The sequence below is a fragment of the Hakea prostrata genome, chromosome 6 (genome assembly GCF_041222555.1).
Source record: "Hakea prostrata isolate BN-2017 chromosome 6, UWA_Hpros_2, whole genome shotgun sequence".
Taxonomy (NCBI): Eukaryota; Viridiplantae; Streptophyta; class Magnoliopsida; order Proteales; family Proteaceae; genus Hakea; species Hakea prostrata.
In genome coordinates, this window is record NC_142605.1 from 32,991,358 (window position 1) to 33,008,333 (window position 16,976).

The 16,976-nt window shown below is 37.3% G+C and overlaps 2 protein-coding genes and 1 pseudogene across 2 annotated transcripts; 2 read left to right on the forward strand and 1 right to left on the reverse strand.

Annotated features, from left to right (window-relative positions):
• Positions 1–3,477: 3,477 nt before the first annotated feature.
• Positions 3,478–7,224, forward strand: LOC149013412 (uncharacterized). Its single transcript, XM_089159970.1, has 2 exons — positions 3,478–6,382; positions 6,576–7,224. Exons 1-2 carry the CDS (start codon positions 3,748–3,750, stop codon positions 6,980–6,982), a joined length of 3,042 nt encoding a protein of 1,013 aa, XP_089016096.1. The 5' UTR covers positions 3,478–3,747; the 3' UTR covers positions 6,983–7,224.
• Positions 7,225–8,109: 885 nt separating this feature from the next.
• Positions 8,110–8,689, reverse strand: LOC149013413 (basic blue protein pseudogene; annotated as a pseudogene).
• A 2,083-nt stretch (positions 8,690–10,772) lies between these two features.
• Positions 10,773–14,621, forward strand: LOC149013414 (cell number regulator 6-like). Its single transcript, XM_089159262.1, has 3 exons — positions 10,773–10,992; positions 11,564–11,658; positions 13,615–14,621. The coding sequence occupies exons 1-3, from the start codon at positions 10,882–10,884 to the stop codon at positions 13,655–13,657; spliced, it is 249 nt and encodes an 82-aa protein (XP_089015388.1). The 5' UTR covers positions 10,773–10,881; the 3' UTR covers positions 13,658–14,621.
• The last annotated feature ends 2,355 nt before the right edge of the window (positions 14,622–16,976 follow it).

A 16,976-nucleotide genomic window follows, 5' to 3' on the forward strand; every position in this document is an offset into this window, starting at 1 on the left:
CAAGCAGTTTCAGCACCAGAATATCTCTAGATTATTGCTGGAAGTCGCCGAAATTACAAGATGTCGCCAATATCTCGACGATAAAGTATCAATCTCGTTTCGCCCCCTGGTATCGTTTCGCCGGGGGTGAAACCAGTGAATTTCGGTGAAATATCGCCAAAATTCGCCGAATTTACGTTCCATGCTCTTAATTTCACAAGAGATGTTGATTATCATCTTGTCTTATCTTAAGATTAGTGGTCAAATTTATAAAAGCAAGTGTTGGGACAAAGTGCAGGTTTAATAAAAGACCAATACCTTAGACTATATTTGTTTGCTGGAATAAAGGTTAGGTGGAAAAAAAGGGGATGAAATTTTTTTTTGAAAAAATAAAATTTTTCATTAAATCAAAAGTAAGGTTTTTTTTTATTGATGGAGTTGATAAAGTTGGAAACAAACTTTCTTAATTTAAAGAAACTTGTCTAGTGAGATGGCATGTTAACTTTTACACTTTTTGCATTTTCAAAATTCTATAAAATATGTGAGATTTTGTGAAAAAAATAGGACTCACATTTAATATTTTTTCATAAAATACCTTAAGTATTATTTGTTTGCCATAATAAAAGTGGGACAGGAAAAATTTTGAAAAAATAAAATTTTCTTTTAAATCTTAAAAGTGTTGTTTGTTTAGTTGTTTTGAGTAGAAAAGTTAAGAAACTTATCTAGTGACGTGATATGCTAACTTTTCTACTCTATGCATTTTCAAAACTTTACAAAATCAACATATTTTGTAAAAAATAATGAAAACAAAAATATATTTTCTTTTCTTTCCTTCTCCCTCACCGCATTACATGTGGGAGCCACATTTTTTTTCTCCACCCCACTATGCAAAGAAAGGCAGCCTTATTTCCCTTTTTTGCTTCCTCACCTGACTAAACAAAAGTCTCATATGTTTTTTTCTTTTCTTATCCAACAGTTTTTTCTCACACCACCTCTACAACGAATCCGGATCATCACCCCGTCGGGAAGCACAAAGACGGTTTTACCACCACAAAATTGGTGGGCCCCACAGCTGAAAATTATTATTTAAAAAAAAAAAAAAAAAAAAACCCCATCATCCAACCCTGCCCCTGTATTTTGGGTTGGAAAAGCAGGGTCGCAGATCTGAACTCCTCTGCAACCAAAGATAGCCTCCTTATAGAGTATAAAATCAAGAATTTGATTTATTTCGGAGGCAGGGATGAAACTCTACTTTCCATCCAAATTATACGTAAAAACTATTAACGTAAATTGAGTAAAAAGTGATTGAATCACTCTCATTCTTATTATGCGGAATGAATTCTGGAATCCTAACTTTAGTTCCAAAAGGGCAGGGAGGGAGGAGATTTAAGAGACCACGCGTGCCAGGGACATAACCTATCGTACGCAGCAGCAGCAGGAACAGCTACTCTGCATTCAAAGTCACAAGTCAGTCCCATCATGCCTGAGAGAGAGAGAGAGAGAGAGAGAGAAATATATGATGGACATAACCTATGGTTGCAGAAGGATTCGCAGGTGGTACCTTCCTTGTTCCTTCCATGGTGATGGTAGTAGTGGTCACAGAGATTCACCATTAGGCCGTTTGCAGGTGGAGCCCAGGCAAGAGGGGATGAAGGGGACAAAAGTACTTAGAGGACCCCTTCCACCCACCTTCCCTTGTTTAACTTTTTAAGGCTTTTAAACTGGAGAGGCCCACTTTGTAATCATTACCCTTGGTCCTTGGGCCTAAATGGGCCAACCATATATCTAAAGCTAATTCCAGGGCCTCTCTATCCCTTGCTGCCAATTTCACATATATACAGGAAAGAAACAAACATTGCCTGCCTCAACTGTTGAACCCCTCAGCAAGAAGCATAGCAACTGAACCACTAGAGTGGAAACAAGCCTGACAAGGACAAGACCCAAGCAAGACTCAGTCACTCAAGCAAGACTCAGTCACTGCATGAGCTTTGGGTATTTAACAATGTTTGCTTGGATGGAAAAAGAAAACCAAACACATCTTGCCACCTAGGCAAATAACCCTACATTCAAAAGCTAGGATATTCAGAATATTACAACAATAATTTAAAATTTGTAAAGACACAACAAGCATACCCCAAATCAAATTCTCTATTATACAATGATTTTGTTCTTATTTGTTAGGCTCATAATTCACTCAAATCTTTTCAAAAATATCTAATTTTGAATAATCATGCATAACCTAATTTATAAAGTGCTAAACACTTCCAACATGTGTCATCTAACAACCCCTTCCCCCTCAATCGTTCAAAAACCTTCGGCAATAGGGTTGCCTTTTTATTACATAAATCTCAATGACAATCCAAATAGTACATGTGAAGAAACCTAACATTAAAAATTACATCGTGAAGACGAAGGTGGCTTGCAAAAACATGATTTCACTTTTGTAAAATACAATCTTGGGTAGGAGAGGTGGAGTTTATTGAGAGGTTATTGTCTTATCAATAACATGCTTAAATATAAAGTAATTATAATTTTCTTTGGTAAAAAAGTAATTGTAGTTACAACTTACAACTTACCAATTGTACAATCTAAGCATCTTTTTGTTTCAGTAAATTTTTTCCCCTCCTAATTAACTTGTTAAGTAGAACTCTTAAAAAAAAGGACTTGTTTGTTGTTATTGTTCAAAATTCAAACCCTTAGAAAGCTACGACTCATATAAAAAAATGAAAAGAAAAAGGTAAAAGGAGGAGTTAGATTTTGTCAGGAATTGGGCTTCACCTGGCTGCCCCTAAATCTTATCTTATGGAGATACTACTTTTAGCATTTATTAATAAAATTTAATTTTAATCATCCAAAACAATGCAATGCTCGTAATTAGAAAAAAAATATATATATATATATAGTGAAGTCAAACTAACACAAAGTGAAGAGACTTCGCTAATGTTATTTAGCGCCTGACTTGACAAATATACCCCCCGTCAAGGCATCAACATTTCAAATTGTTATCCATTTGCTTGAATCCATCATGAGGGCATTATAGACTTTCCGGGATTTCAAAGACAAGCCGCTCGCGCCAAGTTGCATCTTGAGTTTCCTGATTCGAATTGGTAAAGTAGATTCCTGGGTTTGTTGAGTAAACACCTAAAAAAAGTAAAGTTTTTAATTGATTTCGGTGGTGATCTCATCTCTTCCAAATTCCAGTTGAGTAAACCAGATGAGACTGAAATGTCCACTTCGTTAGGTAGTCCTTATCTGTGAAAACAGTTCAGCTCTAATGATCATTATGTATCTTTTCTATTATCTCACTTAAGAATATGTGACAATGAAGGAGAAAGAGAAAGAAACAACAAAATTAAATACAGGAAGGAATGAAATCTATGGGAGATTGAAATACTTTCTTGGATCCAGTAAAATACATAATTTTCATGATATATTAGTTTAGTCCAAATATAAAGGAAACAAGGAATGATTAAAAAGAGACCAGCAGCAAACAAAGAAAAGGAAAAGATGGAGAAAGGGGAAGTAGGAAATGAGTAGTAATAGACATCTACAGGGAAGAAAACAGAGAGAGAAGGAAATATTTTTCTCTCTTTTCATTTTTCCCTCTCCAAAGATTACACAAATCCACTGAAGCAATCATCATGAGACACCTTCCGCACCCAGCAGCACTCCCAAAAAGTGTTCTTCTCCATCAAAACCTCTTCGGTCTTAAGTCCAAATCCACCTCTGTAAATTCCAAACAATTCTCAATTTCACACCCAAAAGACCATGAAGCCCATTTCTCCTTCCTCTGTTTTTTTCTTCTTGTTCTTGGAAGCTACTTTGGTCCTATCTGCAACTCTTCCTCTTCAATTAGTCTCTCTTATCTCCCTTAAAGCTTCTTTGAAAGACCCCTTCTCCACTCTCAGTGACTGGAATCCAAACAACCTCATTACATCTACTGGTATATCTAACCCTCTTTGGTGTTCTTGGTCTGGAGTTGAATGTGACGAGAATACCTCACAAGTTACTTCTCTTGATCTCTCTCATAGAAATCTCTCTGGGTTGATTCCACCCCAAATCCGATTTTTGACCGAGTTGAACACCCTAAATCTCTCTGGGAATTCCTTTGATGGAGCTTTCCCGGCTACCATATTTGAATTATATAAGCTCAGGACTCTGGATGTCAGCCGCAACAACTTCAGCTCTGTTTTTCCTTCAGGAATCTCCAAGCTCAGGTATTTAACTGTTTTTAATGCTTTCAGCAACAGTTTTAATGGTTCGTTGCCACAAGAAATTGTTGGGCTTCAGTCTCTCGAAGAGCTGAACCTTGGTGGGAGCTTTTTCCAAGGAAATATTCCCGTAGTTTATGGTGGTCTGCCATGTTTGAAGTTTCTACATTTAGCTGGGAACCTGCTACAGGGGCCAATTCCATCCGAGTTGAGCTTATTGAGTCGACTCGAACACTTGGAGATCGGTTACAACGAGTTCTCCGGTGGGATTCCGGCAGAGTTCGCCCTATTATCGAACCTCAAATACATCGACATTGCGAGTGCAAATCTATCTGGTTATCTACCGTCTGAGCTCGGGAATTTAACGCGTCTTGAGTCTCTGTTTCTCTTCAAGAACAGGTTAAATGGTCAAATTCCGGCGAGTTTTTCCAACTTGGTAGCTCTGAAAGCTCTTGATTTATCGGATAATCGTTTATCAGGTCCGATTCCAAGAGGGTTTTCCTCGTTGAAGAAACTTACCATCTTAAGCTTAATGGACAACAACTTAACTGGTGGGATCCCAGACGGAATCGGCGAGTTTCCTAACCTTTTGGAATTAAATCTCTGGAACAATTCTCTGAGTGGGAATCTCCCACATAAGCTAGGGTCGAATGCGAAGTTGCAGAAGCTCGACGTATCTTCTAACTCATTAAGCGGTCCGATTCCACCGAGTCTCTGTCTCGGAAACCAATTACTGAAGCTCATACTCTTCTCCAACAGATTCGACTCTGAAATCCCTCAAATGCTCGCAAATTGCACTTCTTTATGGAGGCTTCGCATCCAAGATAACCGACTCAGAGGAACGATTCCGCCGGGTTTTGGTCTACTACCGAATTTAACTTTCATGGACCTCAGCATGAACAATCTCAGCGGTGAAATTCCAAGAGATCTTGGAGACTCTGCAAGATTGGAGCTTGTCAACATTTCTCAAAACCCATTTGGATCAACGTTGCCTTCTAACATATGGAGTGCACCTAACTTACAGATCTTCTCTTCTAGTTCCTGCAAACTAAGAGGAAAAATTCCTGATTTTGTTGGTTGCAGAAGCTTGTACAAGCTTGAAATGCAACGAAATGAACTCAATGGAAGTATTCCATGGGACATTGAGCATTGTGAGAAGCTTATATACTTGAATCTTCAACAGAACTCTCTCACTGGAATCATTCCCTGGGAGCTCTCAACGCTACCTTCGATAACAAACATTGATCTCTCTCACAACCTCCTCACTGGAACGATTCCGTCCAATTTCGGCAACTGCACTACCTTGGAGAGTTTCAACGTCTCGAACAACAAACTCACTGGGCCGATTCCGCCTTCCAGCACAATCTTCCATCCATCGTCGTTCTCCGGCAACGAAGGACTCTGCGGCAGTATCGTCGAGAAGCCTTGTGCTGCAGACATCACCGCCGACAACCAAAAATCACGGCGACAACCGAAGAAGACAGCCGGAGCGATCGTGTGGATCGTAGCTGCAGCATTTGGGGTAGCCCTCTCCGTCCTTATCGCAGCTACTCGGTGTTTCCGCTTAAATTACAACCGTCGATCAGTTGATGATCAACGAATGGGGCCATGGAAGTTGACCGCCTTTCAACGTTTGAATTTTACGGCTGATGATGTACTGGAGTGCTTATCGATGAGTGATAAGATCATTGGAATGGGGTCCGCTGGAACGGTATATATGGCGGAAATGCCAGGTGGCGAAATCATAGCAGTCAAGAAGCTGTGGAGTAAGCACAAAGAGACTGTACGGCGGCGGCGTGGGGTGTTGGCGGAGGTTGATGTATTAGGGAGCGTTAGACACCGTAACATAGTGAGATTGTTAGGCTACTGCAGCAACAACGAGAACACGCTGCTGTTGTACGAATACATGCCCAATGGTAGCTTGGATGATTTATTGCATGGAAAGAACAAGGGACAGAATCTTGTGGCAGATTGGGTCACCCGGTACAAGATAGCAATGGGCGTAGCTCAGGGTATATGTTATCTTCACCATGACTGTGACCCTGTTATCGTGCACCGTGATTTGAAACCCAGCAATATCTTATTAGATGCCGACATGGAAGCCAGAGTCGCTGATTTCGGTGTCGCGAAGCTGTTTCTGATCGACGAATCCATGTCGGTCATTGCTGGTTCTTATGGCTATATTGCGCCAGGTACGTACAACACTCCTGCTCCAGCTTAATTTAGCACTTTCTTCAAAAGCAACAAATTTAACCCTAGCGCAGAAGAAGATTCAGATTCTTTTTACCTTTCGGCTAATTGGCCTTTTGGCCGGGCGCCGTGAATTTTGACTGTTTAATCTTTGTGGTTGGGATTTGATTTATTTAAAGCCTTCGTTTTTTGCAGAATACGCTTATACGCTGCAGGTGGATGAGAAGAGTGATATATACAGCTTTGGAGTGGTGTTGATGGAAATACTGAGTGGGAAGAGATCAGTGGATTCTGAGTTCGGCGATGGAAACAGCATTGTTGAGTGGGTGAGATCAAAGATAAAGAGCAACGATGGTGTGGCTGACATACTTGACAAGAATGCTGGTGCCTCGTGTGTGTCGGTGAGGGAAGAGATGATGCTTGTGCTAAGAGTTGCATTGCTATGCACCAGTCGGAATCCGGCCGATCGGCCTTCCATGAGAGACGTCGTTTCAATGTTGCATGAAGCCAAGCCCAAGAGGAAGTTGCCCAGCAGCGATGACAACCCCGCCGCTGCCGGCGGCGGCGGCAGTGCTCATTTCGCTGAGAAGCTAGATTGTTAATATAATTGGATTGCAAGCTTTTTTTTTTTCTTCTTATTTTTCTATAATTGTGGGGATCGGTATAGGCAAACGTTTTCTTTTTTCTTAATTGACTTCATGGAATTTTTATCTTTCAAAGTTTGTTAATGGTATATAAGGTGAGGTGGCTTGTTTTTTTTTATTCAAACCGGTTGAAGAATCTGCACAAACACTTGAACGATTATTCTCACAATACTTATTTCTTAAGAGCTGAAACTTACCAAATGTACTTTCTTTAAAGTATTTAGAAACCCGAATTGTGTAACACTAATTCTATGTCTTCACCCTAAGATCAGTTAGTTCAAACCTTTAAATTGTACTCCAAAAAATTGCACCCATAAAGGTTATTTAAGGTGTAATTAGGTTTTTATATAGAGCCTCAAAAGCTATGGGTAAAAGGATAACATCACCTTTCTTTGTAAGTGTACCTATTCAGTTCAACTCCCTTCAGGAAAGTACTTATCCAGCTGACTTCCTTACAAGAAAGTGCCTCTCTAAATTAGGCCTATGACAAAATGGGCCTTATAGATCAAGGCCTATGACACACTTCATTTCCCAAGTCATATAGATTTATATAATTATGGCAGGGTCACAACAGGGTTCAGACTCAGTTCGTGTTACACAGATTAATACTACATATGCCCTTGCTATATATAAACAATATAGTCAGCTCCTCTAAATTCGATATGGGACTAAATAAAAACCATAGGATAAAAGACACGATTAAAACATATAAAATAACATTAAATAAGTTTTAAATGTTTTACAACATTTTTTCCTTTTTTATGAAAGATTTTATTTGAAAGAGCCTTCAAGGAAGGTCTTTGAAATTCCATAATTGAGAAAACTCATGGAAGCTAGGGTTCAATGAGAACAATCCGTCTAACCATTGACCAAAGACAAGCCAAAAAAGTGTCATTTTTATTAATTACTAAAGAAATATCTTCTCCTTCACCTTGTCAATGGTAACATTACATGACAAGAAAAGAAATGAAGAATTACAAAGGTTGATTAATATATCCATCATTCCTTATATAGTAGTCCCATCATTCAATTTTGAATGAAATTTACAAGGAACTGAACAGAGATGATGGCTAAGATAGATTGAATCACTGTGCATTTACTTGGATTTTCATTCCATATCCACAATAATCTCCGACGGCAGCCATGAAGTAATTGGGGCCGCTGCGGAGTACAAAGCGATCATTCATAGATTCGTATACTTTGGTTTCGGGTTTCTTCTTGCATTGATTGAACTCTGTCTCATCCACCGCAGCCACACGATAGAACGGGGTGTCGTACTTGAAAACTATAGTCAATTCAAGATAACAAAAAAAATTAAAAGTTAATATGCTTTCAAGAAACTAGTTTTATCAAACACCTAAAAAAATGTTTTTGTTTCCACAAACATTCACTATTGCTTTATGTTTCTTAGAGTAGAAACACTTGCTGCATTATCAAATGTGTTCTAACTTGATTCCAATGAATTAAATGATAGTAATTACCTAAAACATCTCCTGCCTTGAAGTTCTTGCCGTTAGGCCAAGACTTCATTTCGCTATTGAGATCCCAACCTTTCTCATCACCCACATGGTAGACAGTTCCTCCTTCGTGAGACCAGACAACCACGCATTGAACAAGGCATGACACAGCAATGCACAAGGCAAGAACACCAAGATTTCTGGCCATCTTTGAAGGAAGAATTGAAATTTCTGCAACTCAAATATTCTTTTTCTTTCTAAGACCAAAGGGAGCTGGTTGAGGAGAATAAGATGGAGCAAACTCTTTTAAAGGGCACAGGATCTCCTGACTTCAAGTCCATCCATTATTATTATAGGCAACTTTAGAGAAAGTGATGGTTATTTTTGGCGATGAAACAGTTGTGGCCTCACAAAATCAGCAAATTCAGGAGAGGAGATATGTTATGCATTATAAGCTGAGCAACTAATTTTAGTTAAATGCTGCTCTTCACTCTTATCTATTTATGTAAGTTTTAAGTGACTTTCTAAAACTACTTAAGATTCAAAATAGATTCTAATACAGATAACTCTTCTATTTATTACTCAGTTTTTAGAGACATATATATGATCTTTAATTATCAAGCTCTTATTCTCATAAGTGCAGTGCTATTTAGTTACCCACTTTTCTTCCTCTATAAATTGAAGAACGTACCCCTTAGCCTTCTACATATAAGCATCTTTTGAATGAAATATGATATGTTCAAGCCTCCTTTGAATCAAGTGTCCCTTGGATCAAATTTCCCTTAATATTGAAGTCCCTTTAGATGAATCAATGATTACTCATGAGATTGATTAATGCCTCTCAAATGAATCTAAGATAAGTTCGGAACTTTGGCATTGCTTCTCTTTTATCTTGTCAAACTTTACAAACCTTTACAAACAAACACAACCTAAAGGAAATGTAAAGAACATTAAAACAAATGGAGAAGATGACCAAAGTGGATATTCTGAAAAGACAAATAATGAAATAAATTAAAATCCTTGTGAAGAATAAAGCAATCGTTTCTAGAACTATATTCCTTGGCTCCAAAATTTTTCTACCACCCTTCAAACTCTATTATTGGACCCACTTCGCAACTCCACAAGTCAACCATTAAGAGGGCTTTATAAAAGACGAAACTTATATTCATAGTTTTTTTTTTGGATATGAGGTTCATTCGGGCCATCTTGCGCATCTTGATTACATCCTCAGGGGGATGTTTGTCGTCCGCAAGGGTCGAAACCATGACCTCTCCACTGAGAAGTATATATCTTATCATTCTACCTACCCTGCATTAACTTTTTGGCAACATATATTCATACTTAATTTCCTAGTTTTCATTCACAACCTTAGGATCAGTTTTTGCACACATGTCATGATCATGATGACTTAATGGTAAAATGGTATTTTAGACATAATGATAATTGTTGTCTTTAATTAGTTTTTCTCATACCACACACAAATGAAGCAAATGAAAAATGCCATTTTCTTTGGATAAAAAATGACTTAGATCAAACCTCAGGTGATCCAAATGGAAATTATCCTCCAAGTATACGATAGAGTTCATTGGCTCCAAGATGATTCGAACTACTGACCTTATAATACGAGATGTTGGTTTCATACCAACAGAGCCAACCCCTTGAGATTATGGAATGTGGTTTTTCGTACCTAGCTTTCGGGTGTTGGTTTATGTGGCTTGTGTGATCATCAAATGATCCAAGATTCTAGTAGACCTTTTGGAAAAAGCCGATCAAGTTGGGCTGGTTGGGCTGCGATACAGAGAAACCCATTATTTATTGGGCTGGTTGGGCCTAAATTCTAATTTAGGCCGGAGTGTGGATTTCAAATGAGCCTTGGGTTTTAGGCCCTTTAAGGAATGGAAAGGCTCTTGATCCTTCGTTCCTATCCATCCCCACGTCATTTATCTACGTGGACCATCCCAATCCATCTCAAAATTTTCTGTATTGAATTTCACATATAACCCTTAGGTGGATTTGAGTTTAAAAAGGTAAATCTTACGGAGGTCAGGTCGCCTTCATGTCGAAATAGGGGTATTTCCGTCATAATGATCCCTGAAATCCTGGCCGATGTCATGTTGAAGACTAACTTACATGTTAGAGATCTCGTCGAGTGATTTTAAAATTGGCGTTTCCACTGGTTTTGGGGGACGATTTGCTCATGCGTTGACAATATCTCGATAGGTAAATGATCTTCGTGGAAAGTATTTGTTGGTGCAAAGGTTTGGTTGCCGTGATCGCGAACGCCGGAGATTATCATTCACAAATTCTTCCGGATTTGCCAGATTTGGAAGGTTATTGTATAATTTATATAGCTTTGATATTTCAGGGAGTTCCTCAATTTGATTCTCATTGTTGGATCCGATGGCTGATGGGAGTGCGCATTCCCGCTATGTGAAGCTTACGAAGGAACAAGCTCCTGTGGAGGAGGAAATAACTCCAGGGGAGCTTAATCAGCCTATTCCGGTTCCTCAGGTCTGTTCTTATTGCCTTCCTTGTTTTCTTTTCTTAACCTTTTTATTGATTTGATTTGATTTGATTTGATTGAGAGTAGTTATTCCAATCTTCATTTGCAATCTTCATTTTGGCTATAGTTTTGAATGCTTATTGGAGATCTGTTTAGTTATTTCTTTTCTGTTTTCAATGTTGATTGATTCAAATCCGGATTAAAAACGAATAATTATAACTACAGGAGTAACTTGTTGAATTATTTTGCCGAAATGCCGCTAATTTTTGTCATTACAACCTGCAACCTTCTATTCTTTGCAAGTAGTTTATTTATTGCTGGACGAATGTTTTTGAGAAACTCTATGTTGTGGCAGTCATAATAAGTCGTTTTCCAGTCTTGATCTGCCGATACCATTTCTTGTTTGGTTTGTTTCTAGTAATGTTATATCAACACCTTGACACAAATGATGCAACGATTCTCTCACGGAACTGGAGGAACATATAATGTTTCAGATTTTTTCAACTTTGGGGATACTATGCTTTAGTTTCTTCCAGAAGGTTTTCAATGTAATTTCTGATTGCTTGTGTTATTGAGCAGTTAAATGTTCACCGGTGCAGTGAGTGTGGTCAGGTCCTTCCTGAGAGCTATGAACCTCCTGCAGATGAGCCTTGGTCATCAGGATACAGAAAGTTGTAAGTGTCCTCCTTCCATTGTCTTATGAATTCCTTCTTTTTTCTTTCCCTATTTGAAATACTTTTTTTTTCTTCCATCGTAATTATAAATGTTAATTCATGCAATGTTGCCAGACCCATTTCTTGTAATTTTTAGTGTTAGTCTGTTAGATATGGTTGAAAATTTTAGTTTCATATAACAGGCGTTAATCATCCCTTTTCCTTCAACCCCTCCAGAATAAATTAAGTACTTGGCTGTAATAATGACTAGCTAGTGCTGAAACTATGAAAATCTGGAGTAGTTATTCGGTTTATATTGTTAGTTTGGCAACCATTTACTTGATAACCTTATTAAATACCTAAAATTTGTAATGTGGGACCCGCCCAATCTTCCCCCCCAAAAAAAAAAAAACAAAAAAAAACGGAAAAGAAAGGTAGGGTGTGTTTGGATTTTCTGTTGGTTATTATTTCCCCCCAGACTCCACAGTGGAAGAGCATATCCCCTCCCATGCCTTCGCCTGTGAGGCGTTCCCTCAACCTTTGCATCCCTACCCAAGCCTTTCTTCTTCACCATTATAGCTCAATCCCTTCTTGTTGCATTGCAATCAAAACCTTTAAGGTTGTATCCCAGAAAGGTTATTTAAGGTGTAATCAGGGTAAGATCACCCTCAAAAAGGTTGTACTCCAGAAAGGTTATCTAAGGTGTAATCAAGGTAAGATCACCTTTCTTTTTGAGGGTACCTATTCAGTTCAACTCCCTTTAGGAAGGTAGTCCGTCCCAAGTTATATAGATTTATATAATCATGGCAGGGTCACAAAAGGGTTCAGACTCAGTTCGTGTCACATAAATTAATACTACATAGGCCCTTGCTATATATAAACAATATAATCAGCTCTTCTCAATTCAATATGGGACTAAATAAAAATTATAAGATAAAAGACACGATTAAAACATATAAAATAATATTAAATAAGTTTTAAACATTTTACAACATTTTTTCCTTTTTTCTAAAAGATATTATTTGAAAGAGCCTTCAAGGAAGGTCTTTGAAATTCCATAATTGAGAAAACTCATGGAAGCTAGGGTTCAATGAGAACAATCCCTCTAACCATTGACCAAAGACTGGCCAAAAAAGTGTTATTTTTATTAATTACTTAAGAAATATTTTCTCCTTTCACCTTGTCAATGGTAACATTACATGACAAGAAGAGAAATGAAGAATTACAAAGGTTGAATGTATCCATCATTCCTTATATAGTAGTCCCATCATTCAATTTTGAATGAAATTTACATGGAACTGAACAGAGATGATGGCTAAGATAGATTGAATCACTGTGCATTTACTTGGACTTTCATTCCATATCCACAATAGTCTGCGATGGCAGCCATGAAGTAATTGGGGCCGCTGCGGAGTACGAAGCGATCATTCCCAGATTCGTATACTTTGGTTTCGGGTTTCTTCTTGCATTGATTGAACTCTGTCTCATCCACCTTAGCCACACGATAGAAGATGTTGTCGTACTTGAAAACTATAGTCAATTCAAGACAACCAAAAAAAAAAATAAAAAAATTAATATGCTTCCAAGAACCAAGTTTTATCAAACATCTAAAAAATGTTTTTGTTTCCAAAGGCATTCGCAATTGCTTTATGTTTCACAGAGTAGAAACACATGGAGCATTATCAAATGTGTTCTAACTTGATTGATTGCAATGAATTAAATGATAGTAATTACCTAAAACATCTCCTGCCTTGAAGTTCTTGCCGTTAGGCCAAGACTTCACTTGGCTATTGAGATCCCAACCTTTGTCATCACCCACATGGTAGACGGCTCCTCCTTCGTGAGACCAGACAACCACGCATTGAACAAGGCATGACACAGCAATGCACAAGGCAAGAACACCAAGATTTCTGGCCATCTTTGAAGGAAGAATTGAAATTTCTGCCACTCAAAGATTCTTTTTCTTTCTGAGACCAGAGGGAGCCGGTTGAGGAGGATGAGATGGAGCAAACTCTTTTAAAGGGCACAGGATCTCCTGATTTCAAGTCCATCCATTATTATTATAGGCAATTTAGAGAAAGTGATGGATTTTTTTGGCTATGAAATAGTTGTGGCCTCACAAAATCAGCAAATTTAGGAGAGGAGATATGTTATGCATTATAGGCTGAGCAACTAATTTTAGTTAAATGCTGTTCTTCACTCTTATCTATTTATGTAAGTTTTAAGTGACTTTCTAAAACTACTTTAAGATTCAAAATAGATTCTAATACAGATAACTCTTCTATTTATTATTCAATTTTTAGAGACATATTTATGATCTTTATCAAGCTCTTAGTCTCCTCAGTGCTATTTATTTACCCACGTATTTTCTTCCTCTATAAATTGAAGAACGTACCACTTAGCCTTTGACATATCAACTTATCAAGCATATTTTGAATCAACTATGATATGTTCCAGCCTCCTTTGAATCAAGTGTCCCTTTGATCAAATTTCCCTTAATATTGAAGTCCCTTTAGATGAATCAATGATTACTCGTGAGATTGATTAATGCTTCTCAAACGAATCCAGTTTTCCTGAGATTAGTCTAAGTCTTTCTTTAGCTATATATGTATGAATGCATCGTATGTTATTATTATCTGGCTACATCCGTGCTTTATATCAAAGTTTTCGAAGTATATTATAATAACTAATTTTATAGTTTGAGCACAATCTTATAGTATTTCAAAGAGTCTAGTAGTAGAATGCACAAATACTAGAGATGCCAGGGCTGCTTTACATTAGAGGTCAATCTATAATATTCCCATTTGCAACGGCAGCCACAATTTTAAGGACAATATCTTTTTTCTTTTGATTAACATTTGAAGACAATGTCAAGTGACGCAATTTAGCCCACCATTTTAAGGACAATATCTTTTTTTATTAACATTTAAGGACAATATCAAATGAAGCAATTTAGCCCGCCATTATCTAAGGGCCTGTTTGGTTACATGAGTCTGGAGATTTCAAATATCTAAACATTTCAAATCTATAGAGTTATAATTTATAAAATTAGATGTTTGGTTGTGGAATGAAATCTTTGGATTCATTTTAAAAAACTATTTGATGGACATGATTTTTGTGATTGTGCAAATATATAGCTTTTTTGAAATCTCTGGATTTCACCCTTACCCATAAATCTACAGATTCACGTTTTTAGTGTAAAAGAGTGAATCTCTAGATTTCATGAATCTAGAGATTTTTACAACCAAACAGGCCCTAACATTGTTTGTTCCAAGTCATGGAAAGAGGCTGATTGCCAGAATACTCTTACGGTAAGTATCATTTTCTACTAAATCATATAGTTTTCAACGATCTTGTTATAATTTTAAAGATTTGGCTTCTCGATGTGAAATCATAATTTTCTTTTAAGATGATGTTTCTAAATATTTTTATTTGCTTACGGTAGATATGCTAATGACCTAGTATTGTTGTCTTGCCTTTTATATATATATATATATATATATATATATATATATGGAAGAAGAAGAAATAAAGAATCCTTCCAAGGGATCATTGATTTAAGTCACATTATTTGCTTACGGTAGATATGTCATATGCTAATGACCTAGTATTGTTTTCTTGCCTTTTATATATATATATATATATATGGAAGAAGAAGAAATAAAGAATCCTTCCAAGGGATCATTGATTTAAGTCACAACCATTCCCACTCCAAATTGAAGAACGAGACCACGTCCCAAGTCATATAGATTTATATAAGCATGGCAGGGTCATGACAGGGTTCAGACTCAGTTCGGCCATTGATTTAAGTCACAACCATTCCCACTCCAAATTGAAGAACGAGACCACGTCCCAAGTCATATAGATTTATATAAGCCATTGATAAGGTCACGACAGGGTTCAAACTCAGTTCGTGTCGCACAAATTAATACTACATAGGCCATTGCTATACATAAACAATATAATCAGCTCCTCTCAATTCAATATGGGACTAAATAAAAACCATAGGATAAAAGACACGATTAAAACATATAAAATAATATTAAATAAGTTTTAAACATTTTACAACATCTTTTCCTTTTTTCTAAAAGATTTTATTTGAAAGAGCCTTCAAGGAAGGTCTCTGAAATTCCATAATTCAGAAAACTCATGGAAGCTAGGGTTCAATGAGAACAATCCCTCTAACCATTGACCAAAGACGGGCCAAAAAAGTGTTATTTTTATTAATTACTTAAGAAATATTTTCTCCTTCACCTTGTCAATGGTAACATTACATGACAATAAGAGAAATGAAGAATTACAAAGGTTGATTAATATATCCATCATCCCTTACATGGTAGTCCCATCATTCAATTTTGAATGAAATTTACACGGAACTGAACAGAGATGATGGCTAAGATAGATTGAATCACTGTGCATTTACTTGGATTTTCATTCCATATCCACAATAATCTCCGATGGCAGCCATGAAGTAATTGGGGCCGCTGTGGAGTACGAAGCGATCATTCATAGATTCGTATACTTTGGTTTCGGGTTTCTTCTTTCATTGATTGAACTCTGTCTCATCCACCGCAGCCACACGATAGAACGGGGTGTCGTACTTGAAAACTATAGTAAATTCAAGACAACAAGAAAAATTAAAAGTTAATATGCTTCCAAGAACCTAAGTTTTATCAAACACCTAAAAAAATGTTTTTGTTTCCACAGACATTGGCTATTGCTTTATGTTTCATAGAGTAGAAACACTTGGAGCATTGTCAAATGTGTTCTAACTTGATTGCAATGAATTAAATGATAGTAATTACCTAAAACATCTCCTGCCTTGAAGTTCTTGCCGTTAGGCCAAGACTTCATTTGGCTATTGAGATCCCAACCTTTGTCATCACCCACATGGTAGACGGTTCCTCCTTCGTGAGACCAGACAACCACACATTGAACAAGAAGGCATGACACAGCAATGCACAAGGCAAGAACACCAAGATTTCTGGCCATCTTTGAAGGGAAGAATTGAAATTTCTGCAACTCAAAGATTCTTAATCTTTCTAAGACCAGAGGGAGCCGGTTGAGGAGAATGAGATGGAGCAAACTCTTTTAAAGGGCACAGGATCCCCTGACTTCAAGTCCAGGGAGCCGGTTGAGGAGAATGAGATGGAGCAAACTCTTTAAAAGGGCACAGGATCTCCTGACTTCAAGTCCATCCATTATTATTATAGGCAACTTTAGAGAAAGTGATGGTTATTTTTGGCGATGAAACAGTTGTGGCCTCACAAAATCAGCAAATTCAGGAGAGCAGATATGTTATGCATTATAGGCTGAGCAACTAATTTTAGTTAAATGCT

Coding starts and splice junctions, on each gene's coding strand:
- LOC149013412 (XM_089159970.1), top strand. CDS start 3,748: ATGAAGCCCATTTCTCCTTCCTCTGTTTTTTTCTTCTTGTTCTTGGAA. Junction 6,383..6,575: donor TTATGGCTATATTGCGCCAG/GTACGTACAACA, acceptor CGTTTTTTGCAG/AATACGCTTATACGCTGCAG.
- LOC149013414 (XM_089159262.1), top strand. CDS start 10,882: ATGGCTGATGGGAGTGCGCATTCCCGCTATGTGAAGCTTACGAAGGAA. Junction 10,993..11,563: donor AGCCTATTCCGGTTCCTCAG/GTCTGTTCTTAT, acceptor GTTATTGAGCAG/TTAAATGTTCACCGGTGCAG. Junction 11,659..13,614: donor TCATCAGGATACAGAAAGTT/GTAAGTGTCCTC, acceptor TTCTGAGACCAG/AGGGAGCCGGTTGAGGAGGA.